Below are 22,008 nucleotides of genomic sequence, written 5' to 3'. Positions count from 1 at the left end.
GTTGACCTTAAGGTGGGTCCGCATCCCTTCTGGTAGGCTACGTGTCACATCAGCATGATGTGATGAAGGGAATGTTTCCATATTAATACACAAATCATCATCATTAATCCAATTAAATGATCTGCATTGCTATGTTTGATATTCAAATGATCACATCACCATCAGTCCCCATATCCCCAAATTTACTCAAACGTATTGCACTGTTCCTTTATCATACACTGTTACATTGTTGTAACATTGTTCCATCCCATGTACATCGACTTAATTATCATAGTAACTTTAACATCTGAATATTTTTGAAGTTTAGACATTATTATAACAAAACATGTGCAGTGCAAATTGGTTGCTGCTCTGCATTGGGACGAAGTGTTTGCGCTCTAATGGTATGGGACCGGGGACTTTATGAACAATCCATTTACCCTCTACTTTGCTTCTTCGCGAGTGAAACAGAGGGTTGAGCACCTGGGTTTAATGCTTTGATGACTGGTCTTGAACTGTTAAGAAACATGCATCCGAATCTCAGATGACGTTTGGTGTTTATGCACACACAATTTCATTTATAACAGTTCCGTCGGTCGTTTTTGAAAATGACACACATATTACTTTTTTGTGTGAATGTTCACTGTTAGGAATTGTGCAAATGTATTGAAATATATTTTAATCTTGTGAGAATTCAATTAGAATGTATGTAGCAATATAAAAATGTTTAGTCTTACGGTCATTAGTATAATCACATAATTGGTCATGCTTTTTTTTTTAGGCTAGACATCATAATTTTAAATTCAAACTTTGCTTTAAAAATATCCAAGAAATACAACAAAAGCAAACAGTCAACACGATATTTTTAATTTTGTTTTGTTTTTTGCTTTTAACTGGTATTATATCTTAGAAAAAATATTTTTATACAAAAACAGTTTACCATTTTAAATACAGCAATCACCTGCTGTGTACAAAAACAGGTAGAGACGCGAGGTGTGAAACATGACATAAGCGATGAGTGAGAGGCTGAATGTGAGGGCTGATTCAGAATACAGCAGGAACCCGTGAACCTATAGGGATGTAGCAGACTAACGGGGAAAGAGAGACAGGAAGGAAGTACAGGATTTGTGAGAAGTCGAGACAGGCAGTGAGTGAGCTGAGAAATCATTTACCAACTTCTTAAATGCAATGTTCATGCTTTAACCTCAAGCGACAGGTTACATGGTCCACATGTGCTTCTGTCTATCTGTTAAATACGTGGATCCAACAACCCCAACATAGCTCCATCAACTCAAAAGTGCACAGTAGCCGAGCGGTTTTGGGCTGGTTCCTGAAAACACTTTTTCCACTGGAACGACACTAACAGTACAAGTTTCTGTTTTCATTGAGACAAGCTACATAGAGTACAGTCAAGTCAGTAAGAATGGCTGTGGTCCAGTTGTTTGTCATAGGGGAAAGCGGGCAGTGGATGCGCCACAAGGTATGGAAAATAACTTTATTTCCCAGGGTGTATTCACCTGTATTGTTTGTATTGTTGTTGGCATACTGGGTTGTTGGTGTTTACTTGCCACTTATCAAATCGGCATGAGCTGTATATGCCATTTTCTGGTGCTGAACTGAAAGGGAAACTATGTCCACCGGGCTCAAACCAGCACCACCACCAGTAGTGCTGCAGTTTTTGAGCACTGAATACTTGCAAGAGGGCCGAATGTATCTCAGCCGACTCAAGCACAGTGCACCTTTATCCTATGTCAAACAGGCATCTGAAATTGTGACGGCACCCGTTCTCACATTCATGTTGAGTTTGTTCTCTCCTTGGAACCTGATAACACTCTTCTTCCCAAGAGCATACGTGAAAACTGGCCAGATTTCATGTCACGTTCTATGTTTATTTTTTTTTCTGGCATGTGCTGCATTTCTAATAAGAGCTCATATAAAAGACTAACAACAGAGTACATGAGCTAATGAGAGTATGCACAGTGATGATGGGGAAAGAGCAGGTTTAATGCTATATTATGACAACTGGAAGAAACCGATTAATCTGCAGATCAGTTCACTACTCCTTCGTCCTCTTTCCTCTTCTGATAATGTTACAGCCAAAGGTTCCAAGGATAAATAACCATGTAAAAATCGATTTAAAAATATGTTCCAGCTTAGGCACACTGCTTGCAAGGAATGTGACCGTCTTCCAAAGTAAATACCAGGAGCAGCAGTCAGACCAAGTAATTAGCTTTGATTGAACTAAACCAAGGTGTGTTTTTGGCTCCCTGAAATCACGCTTTCTCAAAGGGGAACAAGTGCTTCTCTTGTCCTCTCTTTTCTCGTTTTGTCGTGGTCTTCCTCTTCAGTCCACTGATGCTCCCTCCCTCCTCCTCTGCTTGCCTGTTCTGGGGCCAGGACATGGCCAGAGTCTCTGATGCCGTCTTGGCTGAAGGGCTTCCAGCCTCAACCTCTTCCTCATCTGACGAAAGCCCACCAGTCTCTCCGAGGCTCCCGAGTCCGTGGTTCTTCTTTCCGTAGCGCTGTTTCAGTCTTTCTCTGATCAGGAGCCCCTTCACCAGCAGAGTCCAGTTGGATATCACCCTCTTTTCTTTTTTCTGGAAAGTAAAAGGGAGGAACCGTCGACGTAGTGTTTTAGTGCCCAACGGGTTACAAACGACTGATTGGACTTTAATTTAAAAGTAAAACACACACCTCTTTCTCCTTCTGTTTGTGAATCTCTTGGTCTTCCAACCAGGCCGCTCTGAGAATCTCCTCATGCTCCTCACACACAATGTAACCATCAGTCCTTAAACACACACACATTTAGTCATTTACTGCATCTCAAAAGCATTAATTACATGTGTAAAACATGTGAGTAAAAATCACTTGCAATAATAAAATAAATGATGGCAAAAAATCAGATACAATGCAGCGAGAACGACTGACATACTCCTGTACTGATCACAGTCGCCTACTTCCTGTTGTTTAATAAACCCCACCCAGTGTTGTCTTACACAGCATGCGAGTATCCTGCATGGAAGTCGAAGCCCAGGACTGCAGGGGCGGCGTCCATGTTCAGCTTCTTGGCCACGCGGTGCAGGTTGGGCAGCATGAGGTGAATACAGCCCACCGGTAACATACAGGGCTTAAACAGGTAGACGTTGCCATAGTCGTTACGTGGAACCTGAAGGTCACAGAAAACATGTCAACAACACTTTCCACGTTAAACTTCCTCCGAATGTATTGGTTGTTCATTAAATTAAATTAATATTTAAATATGTTTTGCTGCTCCAGTGAGCGCATTCTCTCCCCGTTATCGTTACCTTCCCATCCACAGCTATCGGCGGCTGGTACTCTTCAGTCTGCCATTCTCCAAACAGAGCCAGGTCGTTCTCATCCTTCCGCTCAGACGCCATCCTGGCTTTGCGGGAATGATTCGAGAAGCCCCTCACCATCTGACAGAGAGTGAGACAGTAGGGCTTTTATACAGATCGTCTCCTCACAGCAAACAAACGCAGCGATTTAAGTCCCGCCGCAGTTTCAATCACAGTTGAGTCTGATCAGCCAATATGTCCTCATTCACTTCAATGTTAGGAAAATAAACTATGATGGAGGAATGGTGGTTGTTTGAAGAGCGGAGTGTTGATTTACATACAGATTGTGATCAAGTTCTCATTTAGAGGTCAACCGCTCTCACCCTGGACACAAACTGTTCGAGTTCCTTCCCTCTGGCAGGAGGCTGTGGTCCATCAGGACCAAGACTTCACGCCAGAAAAACAGTTTATTCCTGTTTGCAGTTGGGTTCATCAATAAAGACCCCCATTAACACTTACATGCCCAGGACAATTTCTTTGTTACACACTCTTGCATTTTTTATGAGGTCCTATAGCATTGCACTGTGTTTATTGTTATGCACCATTCAACAAGCCAAGTTACTTGTATGTGTAAGCTACTTGACAACACACAGTTCTTACTCTGACTCTGATTTGATTCCGACTCTGTTCTGACTTTTCATGAAGTTGTTCACCTTATATAACATCAGTCATGAATCATGCAAATAAAAGACAGCTGGACTGATTTGGCATTAGTGGAATTAAGTAGAAGGGGAATATGCACTTTATAAAAAGGGACAACGCAGACTCTTTCAGCTGAGGAGACTGAGGTCCGTTGGAGTACAGGGAGCACACCTGAAGACCTTCTTTGACCCTGTGGTGGCATCAGCCGTCTTTTATAGAGTGGTCTTCTGGAGCAGCAGCATGGCAGCGGCTGACAGGAAGAGGCTGAACAAGCTGATAAAGAAGGCCAGCAGCGTGCTGGGGTGTCCTCTGGATACTGTGGAGGTGGTGGGGGACGGGAGGATGATGGCAAAGCTCTCGTCCCTGATGAACCACACCTCCCACCCCATGCATGACACTCTTGCTGCGCTGCACAGCTCCTTCAGCCACCGGCTGATTCATCCCCGGTGTCTGAGGGAGAGGGACCACAAGTCCTTCCTTCCTGCTGCTGTCAGGCTGCACAACACACTGCAGTAGATCGCTGGAGATCCTGGCAAACTCTGCACTTTACTCAGCACTTTACTTTATTTTCCCCGTGTATATTTAGTATTAGTATTAGTATTTAGTCTTTTAGTATTGTGTTTTGTGTTTTATATTTATTTTCATTGATACTCCGATGTGCACCGCTGCTGTGATTTTTGAAATTTCCCCACTGTGCAACAAATAAAGGAATATCATATCATATGATATAGTAATAACAGAGAAACAAATGAGGAGAAGTGATTTCAGAAAGATATTCCCACTCACCTTAAATGGTTCCTCTCCTAGTAGGACCGTCCGTGCCTCTTTCAACCAAGTGTCTTTGGAGTGGATCGTATGCACACAATCCCTGAAGAGAAAGACGATTTAAATATGATAAGAATATTGTGAAATAGTTTATTCTTTAGACAAAACAAGTTTTTGCTCATGGCTTAAGCCAAATGCACACATTATTTATTTAGGTTGCATCTGTAAATTAACATCCTGAGAAACACCAACAGTCAGCAGCAGATGTACTGCCATCAGATCACTATGAGCATCTGAACCTCACAGCTGCACCACCAGGTGGAGACAGGTGCGCGCCGAGAGAGCCACCCTGCGAGCGGCGGAAAGAAAATGGCGCAAATCGAATCAAGCGGAAGACTTGCTCTTCTATCAATCTCTCCTCTCCTCCTTCTCTTCCTCTATCTCTGCAGCCAAAAGCTCGTTCTACCTGACCAAAATTCAGTCTTCCTTCTCTAACCCCAAAAAACTCTTCTCTATCTTTTCCAACCTCCTTGATCCCCCCTGTCCCCCTCCTCCTTCCACCCTTTTGCCGAGCCACTTTGTCGACTACTTTACAAACAAGATAGACGACATACGCTCCTCCTTTACAAATCCATCTTCTATCACCTCACCAACACTAACTTCTTCATCCCCCTCTCTTTCCTCTTTCAGCCCCTTGTCTCCCAATCAAGTTCTTAGCTTGGTGACCTCCGCCCGACCGACCACCTGCGCCCTTGACCCCGTCCGTCTCCCATTCTCCAGGCTATTGCTCCTGACCTTCTGACCTTCCTCACCCATCTTATTAACAGCTCCCTCTCAACTGGCTGTTTCCTAACTCTCTGAAGGAGGCGAGAGTCAACCCTCTCCTGAAGAAACCCACGCTCGACCCGTCTGAAGTCAGCAACTACAGACCGGTCTCTCTTCTTCCTTTTCTCTCCAAAACTCTGGGCGAGCTATCTTGAGCCAAGTGTCCTCCTATCTCCACAGTAACAACCTTCTTGACCCTCACCAGTCTGGATTCAAGGCCGGCCACTCGACAGAGACGGCCCTCCTTGCTGTCTCTGAGCAGCTTCACACTGCTAGAGCAGCCTCTCTCCTCTGTCCTTATCCTTCTCGACCTTTCTGCAGCATTTGACACCGTGAACCACCAGATCCTGATCTCTTCTCTTCAGGACCTGGGGATCTCAGGCACTGCACTCGCTCTTTTCTCTTCCTACCTTAAAGACCGCACCTACCGGGTAACTTGGAGAGGATCTGTGTCTGATCCTTGTCCTCTCACTACTGGGGTTCCTCAAGGCTCCGTCCTGGGTCCCCTCCTCTTCTCTCTGTACACAAATTCTCTCGGCTCTGTCATTCGTTCGCATGGCTTCTCCTACCATAGCTATGCTGATGACACCCAACTGATCTTCTCGTTTCCACCGTCCGAAACACAGGTGGCGGAGCGAATCTCTGCCTGTCTGACTGACATCTCTCAGTGGATGTCTGATCACCACCTGAAGATCAACCCTGACAAGACTGAGCTACTATTCCTTCCAGGGAAAGGCTCCCCCACCCACGACCTGACTATCACCTTCAACAGCTCTGTGTTGGCCCCTACCCGGACTGCCAGGAACCTCGGGGTGACACTCGACAGTCAACTCTCCCTGACGGCCAACATTGCTGCGACGACGCGTTCCTGTAGGTACATGCTGCACAACATCAGGAGAATCGTCCTCTTCTTACTCAGAAGGCGGCGCAGGTTCTGATCCAGGCTCTGGTCATTTCACGCCTCGACTACTGCAACTCCCTCCTGGCTGGTCTACCTGCTAAGGCCATCCGACCCTGCAGCTCATCCAGAATGCAGCAGCTCGACTGGTCTTCAGCCTCCCGAAATTCACCCACACCACTCCGCTCCTCCGCTCTCTCCACTGGTTACGGTGGCTGCTCGCATCCGCTTCAAAACACTGGTCCTGGCGTACCGTGCTCTGACGGATCGGGCCCGTCTACATCCGGGATATGGTCACACCGTACACCCGGAACGTTCGCTCCGCTCGGCAACAGCCAATCGACTTGTGCCTCCTGCACCTCGAGCTAATCACTCGAAATCCAGACTGTTTGCTGTCCTGGCTCCTCAGTGGTGGAGCAGGCTCCCCACTGACATCAGGACAGCAGAAAGTCTCTACATCTTCCGTCGGAGACTGAAAACACACCTTTTCCGACTATATCTGGATTAAAACACAGATTAGCACTTCAGTGGCACTTAGATAGCACTTACTTATGGTACTTTTGTAGTTCGACTATGTTGAGGAAATGTTACTTCCTGTATTCTTGTTGTTCTTAGTTTGTACTCTAGGTTGAAATGCACTTATTGTAAGTCGCTTTGGATAAAAGCGTCTGCTAAATGACATGTAATGTAATTAATTAAGACACGCAGGTCCCAATTCAGCTGATCTTCCAATGCATCTGACCAATGAAGGTCCAGACACTGACACTGTAATCGTACCAGAACAAAATGCTCGAACCTCTCAAACACCAAAACTCATGCTGCATTCAGGTGCTTACTATTTTCAAGTTTATGACTAGGACCACTATAAACTTCCATGATGACCTTCTCGCAAACAGTCAACCAGAGAATGGTCTGTGTGTCCATTCACAATGAAAAACAAATAGGGGATTTTATTCCGTAGTGAGCGGTCTAATAAAGGGGACTTATTAGAGTACAAATCTATAAAGGGCTGAAAAGTATATGTCAAATGAATCCCATATCCCACTGCATTGCACTGCTGACTGTTTTGCCACTGACCTCGAGTACACCGGCTCTCCCCGGCAGTATCCCATAACAGTGGCTGTTGATGGGTAGACGGCTTCATATTTCAGCAAGTGTCTCTTTAAGGCATACAGCGGGTGGTTCTTATACTCCGTTATTGAGATGGGCAGGGGCTTGTTCAGCAGTTTGTTCTGAAGCTGGGTAGCCAACATTGGCGGAAGAAAACAGAGAGAAGAAGGGTAGAATGAATCAGTGTTGTGAAAAAAGTAAGATGGACATTGTTGGTGAAAAAGATCTCACCTCCTTCTCCTCCTTTTTGTCCCTCTCGTCCTCGAATCCGAGGAAGGACCCAAGCGTCTCTTCCCACCACTCTTCATCCACCCGCCTCTTCCTGGAAAATGTCAACCAGGTGGGGTCGTACTTCCTTCCCAAGTCCTTCAGAAAACCGTTTCCGTCCACCGACACAACGTACGTAATCGGCGCTGTTGCATTCTGGGAGCAGAGGTGAGGCATCCCGACACCACGCTCCACGTCTACACAGAGCCAGGATGACGTTTTCACCAGAAACACCTCCAACCACTCGTCCGCGCCAGGCCCCTTATTCTTTCTCACACTCCTTCGATTAGTTTGGTTGTGCATGGTTCCTTCTTCTTTCTCATCCTCCTCTTCCTCCCACTCTTTGCCCTCCTCGTCTTTGAACTGTTTGTTCCCTCCGTCACTCCTCCTCTCCTTCGAAGCAGCAGTGTTTGTTACGTTGGGTTTGCTCTTTCCTCTTCCCTTCTTCCACTTTGTGGATTTAGCTCCTCCTTCTGAATCCTCACTGGTCGCCTGGAATTCCTCCTCTTCGCTAAGCCCCTCTCCCTCCTCCTCCCTTTCCCCTCCGCTCTCACTTTCTTCCTTGTAGCTTACTTTAGAGGCGATGCTGCGACGTTTGGAGTTCTTTGGTCTCTGCCCTCCCGATGTTTTAGGCTTCTTCTTTACCTTGTCACACTCTTCCTTTATTTCTTTTGTCTTTGCTTTCTTTCCCCCTCGGCTTCCCGTGATCTCCCCCCCTCCAGCTGGTCTCTTGGTGCCAGGAGAGATCTTCTGCTCAGGACAGACGGTCTTGGAGGGTTGCTGGCTTGTGTTGCTCTTTCTTGGGGTACCTGTAGATGTTCTAGCCCCATGGCCCTGCAGAAAGGACAAATACATTTAAATGATGTGTCTGAGAGCAGAATAATAATTACCAGCCTATATTGTGTCATCAATCTGTAATGAACCAACAGCTGCAGAGGAAAAAGTATGTGTACAATTTGTAGAACAACAGAGAGGTATTTTTTGGCCTAACACTGATGGATTTTGATAATTGACTCCTAGAAGTGAAACTATGCAGAAGTTAAGAGAATCAGAAAAGTAAGTTAATTACTAAATGATAAGTTACTCCAGATGGTAGTGGTATAAATGCAAACTTGACCATAACAACCTAAACATTGAACGCTCCAACAGTATGAAAAATAGCTCCTGTAACCACAAACAATTATTTACGGTTTACGGTGATAAAGAAAAAAAAAGATTTTCCAATGAACTTAAGTTCATCAGTAAGGTGCTGTTGTGGTACATCAGACAGGAACGGTTAGGAACCACTGGTACGGACTATCAACAAGTTAACTAGGGAAAAGAAGGATTGCATCTGATATTTCTTTCTAATATATCCCTAAATCTAATGATACAATTAACACATTAACAAGATTGTTCATTCAAGATCACATTCTCAACTGCATATCAAATTATAAACACATTAGTAAATCATCTTTTTTCGACATGATGATTGCAAAGACTTACATTTTAATAGACATGTCTAAGCAATTTTACTGATGCACTTGACTTAGGTTAAGGCAGTGGTTCTCAAACTGTGGGTCACCGAGGTTTTACAGGTGGGGCGCGGGGGGGCAGTGCGGAGAACTTCACATATTCCAAAAGTATGTGTAAATATTTACATTACGCTTACGGCGTTAACAGGTTACGCTTGCGCATGCACGATCGTAACGTCCAAGCTCCTTTGCGACTCACGTGTAGCACAGTAGTGTCCACATCGTTTGGCAGGAGGGAAAAGAAAATCAACCGCAGGCGATGCAGGTGAGGAGAGACGAGCCTGTGTTTTATGACTGAAAACTCAGCGGACAGTATGAAGCCCAAATAAATTAAAAAGACCCGTGGCGACATTACACCCCACTCACGTAAATAAGCCACGGGAGTTCTTTCAGAGGAAACTTGCAGGCAAATCACCTTGTAAAAAGTGACATCAGCTGATGAGCTCTTTAGGCTTCTGGACAGTTACCTGACAGAACACAGGAGAGTTGTGTGGCTTTCTGCACATATGGTAGGAGACCATGGCAGGGAAAAGGAATGCAGGCGTTGATCAAGAGTGTCTACAAATATGCAATGGACACACTGTGTCACTCACAGAGATGCGCGAGCAGCACGACAGATGTGCCGTGAACGACACTATCAGCGTGGTCAATTTCATTAAACCCAGGTCCCTGAAAGCACCACCGTTTTCACTCTAGGAGGAGACGGGAGCGCAGCCTTCAGCTGTTTCACATGCAGCTCGGTGGCTCTCACGAGGAAATATGTTGTGACATTAAACATCCGTCATATGATGACATATGTCACGCAGGACAATAGAATTGAAATTTTACACATATTATCCATACACATATTATTCTGCCAAGAGGAGGTGGACTCTGTTTATCATTTATTTAATCTTTAACCCTTGTGTTGCCTTCGGGTCAATTTGACCCGATTCAATGTTTAACCCTCCTGTTACCTTTATATTTACTAACATATTTTACCCTTGAGGTCAATATGACCCCAGCTATTAAAATCTCCAGAAAATTATTAGAATTAATATTGTTTTCCAAGTTTAAGTGTGAGGTACTTTATGTTTGTTTGTTGACTCCCGAAAGAACACCGACATTAAACATTGAATCGGGTCAAATTGACCCGAAGGCGACACAAGGGTTAATAACATCTGCAAAACATGTTAATTGCAGCCACAAAAAGCTATTCACCAAATATTAGTGCTTTTTTGTACAACTTCATGTGCATTGTTCTAACAAAGTGATTGCACATTTTATTTGTTTATGTCTGTGGAGCAATCTGGTTTAATTAAAAGTGAATGCAATTTTCTTTATTCTATTATTTGAAAAAGCACAGACGGAGGAGTCACACAAAGTTGTTATTTGAAAAAAAATTCAGCAAGGACCATTTAGTTACAATTTTGTTGGGGAGGTGGGTCACGAAAATGTGTCTTCCTCCGAAGTGGGTCGTGACAGAAAAGGTTTGAGAACCACTGGGTTAAGGTTAACCGGTTTAAATGAGCCCTTGAGATCCTGTTTCATGGAGAAGTAATGCTGAATGTGTCAGTATGCAAGTGTGTGGATTTCAAAATATTTTCTTTTCAACACCAGTCTGTATTTAGTTGTTGGCCATCATACTAAAAACTTGACTTGAGACAGAGTTCTCCGCACATTAAAATGAAGCCATTGGCTAAGTGAAGTTGCTGTATTGACATCTGTATTTACATCTGTATTGACGTACCTTGGCTGAAGGGGGTTTGAGAGGAATCGGCTGCAAAGAAATAACCAATCGGCAGAAAAACTGCAGAGACCTCAGGACCAACAGAAACAGCTGCAGGACACACAAAACACACAGGAACATAATTATTCAACAAGTTTATTCCATCTTTGAATGTCAAAAGACTGAACTTTTTTATTTTAATTGGACTAATCTTGTTCCAAAACACCAACATGAGTCATCTCCTGGTGGTTTCTGGCAGACAGGCTGGCCAACCGCCTCTCCAGCAGAGCGCGGGGGTTCTGACGTTCCTCACAGGGAAGACAGGGGTTGAGGGTGAATATTGAACTGAACCTGAAAAGGGAAGAGAGAGAGAGAAAGAAAGAAAGAAAGAGAGAGAGAGAGAAAAAAATGGAAATAGAAGATACAGTGGTCACTAAATGGTACTAGTGACTGATAAGGTGACATAGATGACTCTGGAGACGCACTGTTTTACACTGTCAGACTCGAAAAGTAGCTTCAGACGTCATATTTGACGAGCACACACCATTTGAGCAGTCCGGAGAGGTAGTTGTGGTCGATGCGCTCCTTGGCGACCATACTGAAGTGGGCGGGCAGCAGCGACAGAGTAATGGCCAGCAAGTCCGGTTCAGTGCACAGACGGCCGCGGAACATTCCACTGGCTATCAGGCACAGCAGGTGGACCTGAGAGACAAATCGGAGGTTTGCAATGACCAACTAAGGAATCACACTGTGGGGACTTCAAATCAGACAGAGTAAAGAGACGGCGGAAAGAGAAGGGGAAGGTGTCTTCACCTTGTGTGTGTCTATCAGCACGTCCTTCTTGTATCGGTTCACCATCCGCCTCATGTAAGTCTCCAGCTCTGCCTTTCTCTTCTGCCTGGCCAATGAGAAATTAGGAGTATTAGAGTAAAACAGACTTTTCTCAATAGTGTATACTCACACATCTATAATAAATACACATAAACTTGCACCCCATTGGCTGTTGAAATGCATACAATGCAAGATTGTAATCGAACAAATGTGCAATGGCTTCCTGAATATCGCAAAAAGATGCAGTGTTAGCGGGTTTGAAATAGATCAATTTAGGGTTAGTTTTTTTCAGGTGCTACCAAGCGTTTGTCCAATCAGTGGTCACATTTTCAAAACTCTAAACACAATTAGCACAGCAACGGTCTTTTGTGGCCGTACCATTCACACATTTCATGTCGTTTTCAAACAATATGCAGTCAGTGAACACATTTTCACAATGCTTACATTTTCAGACAAGCTATACCTCCCAACAAAATGATGGATTGTTCTTGTATTATTTACGAATGTTAACACACAACATCCCACAATGGCAAACACAATATTCCAAACCTTAGATACAGTCTCAAAACCTGTTCTGCAATGATATCAGTAATAAAATAATATATCTCAGCTGATAATAAACAAACAATTGATTCCCCATCTCCTCCTGATGGTAGGTAAGTTTGAAATGTTTTTGGGAAATATGTTTTAGCAAGTTTTGGATTAGAATTTAAGTTTTGATTATGACCGGTTGAGATGTTGTTCACACAGACACCGCCTACATTGACAAACCGAATGTTGTTCTATTGCAGCCGTTGCCCCAAAACAGTTTATTTGTAAAAAAAATAAAAAAAAATAAAAAACTAAAGAGTTTGGATTGAACTTTTTTAAAGGCACAATAGTTTCCCCCCTTTTTATCTGGACTTGCCGTTGTGTTTTTGTTCAGAATGCTCTTGTGTGTTTCTTGGATATTTTGTTCACTGTAAGCAATACTGTAAAACTTTTTATGTTCCATCATACTGTAAACAGTATTTATACTGTACCTCATGTAGTAAACAGTAAAGAGAAAAAAACTGATTTGGTTTTTACTGGAATGCTTTTGAATAAGAACATTACATGTGGACATACAGTTCCCAACCAAGAAATGTAGTGTAAAGACAGTGGATTGCATGTTTTGCATGCAAATACCTGAAACACTGAAATATAAAAGTCTATGCAGTTTTTGTAATGTCAACAACAGCCAGTGTTTTGCAACCTGGTGTACTTTGATTGACTGGAAGGACCTTGTGAAGTGAAAACAAGAGTTATTCTTTGACAGAATAATTTCATTTTGAGTCAGAATTCCAGTGTTTTGGTAAAGTTAGTGTCTGCAGAAAAAGATGTGTTCTATTTTGAAATGAAGAGTTAGTATATATTTAACAAAATGTGCTTTTGACAAGAAAATTATCGATTTGGCCAATTGTGCTTTGTAGGTGTGAGTGTGTTAAGAGTTTAGAAAAAGTATCTGAAGTATGGGTAAGCGCTTGTTAGCGATTGAAAAAAACTGTAAGATGAATACGAAGAGAACCAGTCTTACATGAAGTTGGTCCACGGAGCCTCAAGGCGCTCTTAACAACACAAAAAGTGGTCATAGAACAGAAAAGGTTCTTGAGGCGCCTTGAAAAGCACCCTTTCAAAGTCTAAAGATGCTTCTGGACACTACACTGAACTGTATTTAAGAGGAGATTGATTTCACTGAAGAAATACGGACCATCAGCAAGTTAACTAGGGAAAAGAAGGATTGCATCTGATATCTTTTCCTAGTATATCCCTAATTTAAAATGATACAATTAACACATTAATGCGATTTTTCTCACATTTTCAACTGCATATCAAATTATAAACACATTACAAAATCATCTTTTTTCTATCTGATGAGTGCAAAGACTTACATTTTAATACGTCTATAAATAAATAAATGAATAAATAAATATATTTGTTCAGTGAAATCAATATATATATATATATGTATTTGTTTCAGTTCAAACATCTTAGTCTTTGAAAAGGTGCCGTTCTTCAGGCACTCTTCTGACCTTAAAAGTCAGCCCTTTAAGATTAAGATTTATTTATATATCTATATTTTTAATTCAAAATAATATGTATATGAGGCTCTACAACAGTTCACCTCTTGCCAGATCACCCTAACCCTTCTTATATTTGTGTTTTTTATTTTTATTTTTATTCTTGTGTGTTGCTGCTACTGGCTCGACAAATTTCCCCTTGGGGATTAATAAAGTATATATCTATCTATCTATCTATATATATATATATAAATAAATTAAACAAATATCAAACAGAATACTAAAACATATAACTTTTTTTTTTTAAACAACAACCTGTATTTAACTAAGACATAAATGACAGCTTACTTTTTCCTGACTTCTGGAGTCTCGATCTCTATCTCAACCGGCTGGGAGGGCAGGACAGGTTCTTGTGGTCCAAGTGGACCCAGCGGCCCAGAAAGCTCTGATCACAGACACACTCAATTATTTTCTCACTTCTGTTTCCTTCTTTCCTTCCAACATGCTACAATATATAAGTGAAAACAATATTTTACAACTTTCTTTGCCCCTTTTTTAAATAAAATGAAAAATAATTGGAAATGTATTCTCACACAAGCTGTATTCTACCGATCCATCGCTTACCTTCCACTTCCTCCCAATCAACTTCATCTTCCTCGCTGTCCTCATCCTCCTCATCTTCTTCTACTTCTTCATCGTCGTCTTCTTCTTCTTCTTCTTCTTCTTTCTTGGTTTTCGTGGTGCTCACTGTAACCGCAGGTGGTGCTGAGGTCACCATGTCAAAGTCATCTTCACTGTCAGACTCCTCCTCCTTCACTGGCGACTGGAAGTATTTACTGGTTTTGACAGTTGCAGATGTGGTGGAGGAGGTGGTCCCCAACGCTCGTTTTGTGGAGCCACGTGGTTTGGGTTTGACCTTCCTTTTGAGCTCCTCCTCTTCCTCTGTGATGACATCACCTGGAAGGACAGACATAAGGAAATAGTTTTACATTTCAGGGTTTGAGTAATGATAAAGACTGAAGGGTTACGGTTTGGTTTTCAGTCTTCTACTTCTATCTTTTTCTTTCCGTATATAGTTGGAATATTTGTGATGTAAAGCCATCACATTTAGCATCAATGACTCTCAACCACATTAATGCAAGACTGAAGTATGATCAATCTAGACAAAAAAGAAGGTTGTAGTTTATGAATCACTTGTCATAAAACATGAAAGGCAAGAAACACAAGCTACGAGTCATCTCAACCAAAACCTCATCTAAATCAAAGCCTCATTTGTAAATACAGCCAGGTACGTGTATAACGACCACTCAAAGTGCATTAACACTACTCGTCATCATTCACCCATTCACACTCATTCATACACTGATGGCCCATCAGGACACTAACATTCACACACCGTAGGAACAGGACGTCTTGCCCAAGGACACATCAACATGGACTAGCGGATTGAGGGGAGACCCTGCTCTACCACCTAGCCACAGTTGCCCGGTATCGATGATGATGATGATGATCGAACAAAGATCACATTTGATATCACGCACAACATCTGCATTATGTATGGTGCAGACCTTACACGTGAACACACTCAGGACATACATGGCCCCCATGTTAGTTCATTTTTGAAGACAACTTTAACAGCACTTACAAAAGATAAACTTCATTTGTATTTCATCATTTGTATTTATTTATGGCATTAAACATCTTTTACGTTACGACATTGTCCCAATATCTGTATGATGATAATTAAAAAGAATCGCAGTTTATTATATATCTGGTAGTTGACATGTGTCACTGAACCTGCAGTCAACAACAACAACAACAACAACAACAACAACAACAACATGCAGAGATACCTTTAGCTGCAACGACAATCAGCTGCGATTCATATCCTTATAACCAGGGGGAACGGGATGCATTTAGCATGTGGAGTATGCATAAGGACATATCTATAGTGGGAATGAACAAACTGCTCCCCCTTTACTTTACAATCAGTTATTTTCAGGCGGAAAAAGTAGCACTACTACTACTCTCTTATTTTTTTAATAATGCAAACTTCACATATCCTTCACACAATCAGGGAGGAAGAGCACTTCGGTCCAGGCTTTCCATACCTGCATCTTTATTCTTCGCTCCGCCGCTCTTCGCCTGCGGTACTCGCTTCAGCTTCTTTGTACGGGCCTCTGTCTCTGCACAGCCTCTCCGCTTGGACATGCTCCCTTTGCTCTCCTCTTCTCGACTCGGGGATCTTTCTTTGAATCTGAGCGTCTTTCGGGGAAACACTAGACGGGCGGAAGTCGCTCTGCTTTCCACATGTCGTTACGTAAGGGCAGGCAAACAGAGTTTATCCACCATTTCCACCTGCAGCTTTCAGAAGTCATGAAACAGCACTCTGTTTGGTTTTAGAGGCAGAACTCTGACGTCACGTCCGCTTCTTCTTCTTCTTCTTCTTCTTCTTCTTCTTCTTCTTCATCTTCTTCTTCTCCGCGGCTAATACTGCACTTGCATAAAGTCGCTCAACTTGCCTTCTTCCTCTGAAACCTAATACATCTCATCTCAGCTTTTCAGCCCAACACAAGTCCCATCTGCTGTTTTGAGTGTTTTTTGTGTGTTTTAAGCGTTGTAGGCTAATATCACTTTATGGCCACTTAGGGGCGCAGTTGTGCCATATACGAGGCTTAACTACAGCATGTCACACACAAGGTGTTTATCCTCCTGATATTAAAGTGTCTTAAAATGTGACAGTTTGCGGTGACACGTATACAGCTACCTCCATGGTGGCTCCTCCATCACCGTCTGGCACCCTGCAGCCACGGCCAAAGACAAGTGCAGGCTGCAGAGCATCATCCGCTCGGCCGAGAGGGTTATTGGCTGCAATCTGCCTTCCCTCCAGGTCCTGTTCACCTCCAGGTCACTGAAGCGGGCCAGCAAGATTGTCGCTGACCCCTCCCATCCTGGTCACTCCCTGTTCGAGTCCCTCCCCTCTGGAAGGAGGCAGCGGTCCATCAGGACAAAGACGTCCCGCCACACCAAAAGCTTTTTCCCGACGGCAGTCGGGCTCATCAATGGAGCCCGGATCCCCCACTGACTGACTCTGTCACCCCCAGGACTCGTGTTGATTTTTGTTTGTCATGTCTAAATGTTGCACCTTCCGCCAAAAAAAATTCCTCGTTTGTGTAAACATTCCTGGCAATAAACCCGTTTCTGATTCTGATTCTGATTCTGATCTGGCAACAATAGCATCTGTTATTTTGAAGTATTCAAAATAAAGTAGTATTATTGGAAGTATTATTTCAAGTCAGCAAGAGGCACATGATGAGTTCAAAAGTAGAATAATTCAGTATCTAGAGCCACAGCTGACCTCAAAAGGCCATACCAGGTTTTTGAAAAATTGTGCAATATAAGGCATAATGTATAAACGTTAAATAACACATACAAAACCACCAAAGCAATAGCTCTCAATGTCCGAGGGGCAGTTCCTATAAAGTGACGGAACATCATTAATAAGGACTTCAATTCTGATTTCTCATATATTAGTGATTTGTGTCACTTTCTCTTGTGATATGAATGGTTTTTACCACATATTTAGTGAGCAAAGATTGAGCAATAATGTAATTTTCAGACATAGGCTATAAGAAAATAATATAATTTATGGATTCTTGTATATATTTTATATGAGTATAATGGTGAATGAGTGCTACAGTGTGCACAGACATATTAGACCATTAGCCAATGCTGTACAACTTTTTGGCAAAACCCCCATAGGTCTGAAATAAGTAGTCACAGTCATAACATTGACTTTTGTTTAATATTTTCTGAAGCAGATGTGTATGTCTCTATTTAATATAGTTTATTTCTTTCTTATAAGTAAATGTGTGGTAGGAAAAATGCAATGTTTCAAGTATTTACATGTGTTCCATGTAAAATGTGTCCTGTGAGTCTGTGACAAGGTTTTCTGATTTTGTTTGATATTCTTTTTTTTAAAGTCTCACCTCATTAACCAAAATATATTCATTTTGATTTGCATGGGCTTCAGGACCTCAGACTCTTGCTCTCATTCACTTGCTCAATAAATTACAATATTGTGGATATAGTCGTCTCTGTGTGTTAGCATTTCCAGGGAATTTGAAAGCCTTACGCATGCTGGCATTATTTCTTCATCCCATTTGGGACCCTGAATAAGAATTAAGCGGGTAAAAGACCATGACTGAATGAATACGAGTTATGCGTCTTCAGTCGGAATCAATTTAGTTAATTTCTGTTCAATTCAATTTTCATTCAACTCTGTTGTGATCCGTATCGATCATGTTATGATTCTCCAGCAGATGTGTGTGTTTCACTTCAGAGAAACGTCTGTCAGCTGATACAGTCAGGCAGCTTCAGACTGACTCGCTGCAGTATCGGGCTTGATGGGACGAAGGGGCAACGTGTGTATGCATAACGCATGAACAACACACATGCTGTATATGTATAAATAATTTCTAGTTTATGTGGGCAGTGCGTGCGCCTCCATATTTCTGTGTGACACGTTTTAGCTTCACGGTCTCCTGAATGTGTGCATGCATTTATTGCCTCCCTTGAGCGCGGAGGCTCTCGAGAGTGTGCTTGTACATGTCGTTGAGTGTGCTTGTGTGAGAAAGACAGAGCTTGAGTCCACGGTCCAATGTGCTGTGCTCCCAGCGCGGTGCATGGCTTCCATCCCTATATGAGCCATCAGTACAGTCAGATAGGAATAAAAAGCCATACAGCGCACTGGGTATTGGGAAGGCTGGATTTGGAGAGAAACACACAAACACACAGTCGCACGGACACGCACACACACATGCACACACACACACAGACACACACAGCTGGAAAGACATTCAAATACCCCTGGGGCCTGTTAAACTGGAAAATGGCAGCAGGGGAAGGACGCCGACACCTCGAGAGGGCGAGAGAGCTGATGAAGGATGACACTGGGGCCTGTATACTGGGTAATGTGAGAAAATACGGCAACATACTGGGAAGAAGACTGCACTGACAAGAAGAGAGATAACGTGTCAGGGTGAACATGTGAAGCGATGCCATCCAGTGTGTGTGGTGTGGCATCCACTGTTTATCCCCTCAGCGTCTCCAAGCAGCTGGCTTTTCAAGTGTGAAGCTCCCGGCCCTGTTGTATTTGTTGATTAAAGCTGCTAGATTGTTAGTCTGTCCTGTTTTAAGGAGTTGTTTTGGTAGAGAGGTGTGTCCTGTGTTCCGACACCTGAATCTTCACTGATTGATGACGATCGACGAATCGTCACCTGGTTTCTATTGAGTGTCATTTGAATACCAAAAGCCAAGGGGCGGTGTCAACGCGGCTGGAGGTAATTGGCACTAACTTGGGCTCATAACCGGGTGGGGTTTTAGCGTCAGTGTGACTCATCGGACGAAGACTGGAGGACAAAGACATAGGAGTCTTCCGTTGGAGTCAAGACTCGGAGGACAAAGACATAGGAGTCTTCCGTTGGAGTCTTGGGGTGGCTGAGTATTTCCCATTTTTGAATATGTGTGTCTTTTCCATACCTGTGCGTATCTCTACTCGTAGTTACTATAGGACTCGCTCATTCATGTGCGGAACCCCTCCTCTGTTATCCTTCCTACCCGTTCTACTCACACCCAGCACCTGGTCACAGGAGGCCTCTGGAACTGTCAGTCAGCCAACCGCAAGGCCGACTTCATCTCTGGCTTTGCTGTGGAGCAGTCGCTTGACTTCCTGGCTCTCACTGAGACCTGGATCACAGTAGACAACACGTCTACCCGGCTGCTCTCTCCTCTGCCTTCTCCTTTAGCCACACACCCAGACCCTCTGGTCGGGGTGGAGGTACAGGTTTACTCATCTCACCCACATGGTGTTTCTGTCCCGCTTCCACTCTTTATCCCACTGACTTTTGAGTTTCATGCGGTGACCGTTACTCATCGGTCCAACTTCACATTGTTGTTCTCTCCCTGGTTCTTTGGGAGATTTCTTGGGCGAGCTAGGCGTCCTCCTATCGAACTTAGCGGAACCGGCCCCCGCTCATCCTTCTGGGTGACTTTAACATCCAGACAGAGAAGTCATGTGATCTCTTACTCTTATTGTCTTCCTTTAACCTCTCACTCAGTCCCTCCTCCTACTCACAAAGCCGGCAACCACCTTGACTACATTTCACAAGAAACTGCTCTACCTCTAACCTCACTGTGACTCCTCTCCATGTCTCTGACCACTTCTTCATCTCTTACTCTCTCTCGCTCTCTGGTACTGACAACCCACCCATATCTACAGACTCTGCACCTGCGCCGCAACATTCGCACCCTCTGTCCCTCCTCTCTTGCCTCCTCTGTCCTATCTGCTCTCCTCAACTGACTGCTTCTCACTCATGCATCCTAACTCTGCAGACTCTCCTCTCTTCCCTGTCTTCATCTCTTGATTCTCTTTGTCCTTTGAACCGGCCGGTCGGAAATCCTCTCCGGCTCCGTGGTTGTCGGACCGGTTCGCGCCGAGAGAGCCACCCTGAGCGGCGGAAAGAAAATGGCGCAAATCGAATCAAGCGGAAGACTTGCTCTTCTATCAATCTCTCTCTCCTCCTTCTCTTCCTCTATCTCTGCAGCCAAAAGCTCGTTCTACCTGACCAAAATTCAGTCTTCCTTCTCTAACCCCAAAAACTCTTCTCTATCTTTTCCAACCTCCTTGATCCCCCTGTCCCCTCCTCCTTCCACCCTTTTGCCGAGCCACTTTGTCGACTACTTTACAAACAAGATAGGCGACATACGCTCCTCCTTTACAAATCCATCTTCTATCACCTCACCAACACTAACTTCTTCATCCCTCTCTTTCCTCTTTCACCCCTTGTCTCCCAATCAAGTTCTTAGCTTGGTGACCTCCGCCCGACCGACCACCTCGCCTTGACCCCGTCCGTCTCCCATTCTCCAGGCTATTGCTCCTGACCTTCTGACCTTCCTCACCCATCTTATTAACAGCTCCTCTCAACTGGCTGTTTCCTAACTCTCTGAAGGAGGCGAGAGTCAACCCTCTCCTGAAGAAACCACCTCGACCCGTCTGAAGTCAGCAACTACAGACCGGTCTCTCTTCTTCCTTTTCTCTCCAAAACTCTGGAGCGAGCTATCTTGAGCCAAGTGTCCTCCTATCTCCACAGTAACAACCTTCTTGACCCTCACCAGTCTGGATTCAAGGCCGGCCACTCGACAGAGACGGCCCTCCTTGCTGTCTCTGAGCAGCTTCACACTGCTAGAGCAGCCTCTCTCCTCTGTCCTTATCCTTCTCGACCTTTCTGCAGCATTTGACACCGTGAACCACCAGATCCTGATCTCTTCTCTTCAGGACCTGGGGATCTCAGGCACTGCACTCGCTCTTTCTCTTCCTACCTTAAAGCCCGCACTACCGGGTAACTTGGAGAGGATCTGTGTCTGATCCTTGTCCTCTCACTACTGGGGTTCCTCAAGGCTCCGTCCTGGGTCCCTCCTCTTCTCTCTGTACACAAATTCTCTCGGCTCTGTCATTGTTCGCATGGCTTCTCCTACCATAGCTATGCTGATGACACCCAACTGATCTTCTCGTTTCCACCGTCCGAAAACACGGGTGGCGGCACGAATCTCTGCCTGTCTGACTGACATCTCTCAGTGGATGTCTGCTCACCACCTGAAGATCAACCCTGACAAGACTGAGCTACTATTTCTTCCAGGAAAGGCTCCCCACCCACGACCTGACTATCACCTTCAACAGCTCTGTGTTGGCCCCTACCGGACTGCCAGGAACCTCGGGGTGACACTCGACAGTCAACTCTCCTGACGGCCAACATCGCTGCGGACAGCGTTCCTGTAGGTTCATGCTGCACAACATCAGGAGAATACGGGCGCGGGTTCTGATCCAGGCTCTGGTCATTTCACGCCTCGACTACTGCAACTCCCTCCTGGCTGGTCTACCTGCTAAGGCCATCCGACCCCTGCAGCTCATCCAGAATGCAGCAGCTCGACTGGTCTTCAGCCTCCCGAAATTCACCCACCTCTCCTCTCCGCTCTCCACTGGTTACGGTGGCTGGCATCCGCTTCAAAACACTGG

At 44.1% G+C, this 22,008-nt stretch overlaps 1 protein-coding gene across 1 annotated transcript; it reads right to left on the bottom strand.

The window, feature by feature from the left end:
* Positions 1–825: 825 nt before the first annotated feature.
* xpc (xeroderma pigmentosum, complementation group C) lies at positions 826–18,213 on the bottom strand. Its single transcript, XM_056423594.1, has 15 exons — positions 16,702–18,213; positions 16,046–16,472; positions 14,559–14,891; positions 14,283–14,379; positions 11,878–11,962; positions 11,609–11,766; positions 11,295–11,415; positions 11,086–11,175; positions 7,807–8,676; positions 7,543–7,703; positions 4,764–4,845; positions 3,285–3,416; positions 2,976–3,145; positions 2,674–2,767; positions 826–2,576 (listed from the first exon to the last, which is right to left on the bottom strand). The coding sequence occupies exons 2-15, from the start codon at positions 16,143–16,145 to the stop codon at positions 2,253–2,255; spliced, it is 2,817 nt and encodes a 938-aa protein (XP_056279569.1). The 5' UTR covers positions 16,146–16,472; positions 16,702–18,213; the 3' UTR covers positions 826–2,252.
* Between the last annotated feature and the right edge of the window lie 3,795 nt (positions 18,214–22,008).

The sequence above is a fragment of the Pseudoliparis swirei genome, chromosome 9 (genome assembly GCF_029220125.1).
Source record: "Pseudoliparis swirei isolate HS2019 ecotype Mariana Trench chromosome 9, NWPU_hadal_v1, whole genome shotgun sequence".
Lineage (NCBI taxonomy): Eukaryota > Metazoa > Chordata > Actinopteri > Perciformes > Liparidae > Pseudoliparis > Pseudoliparis swirei.
The sequence above is the reverse complement of the archived record's forward strand: the minus strand, read 5'-3'. Positions and strand labels throughout refer to the sequence as shown.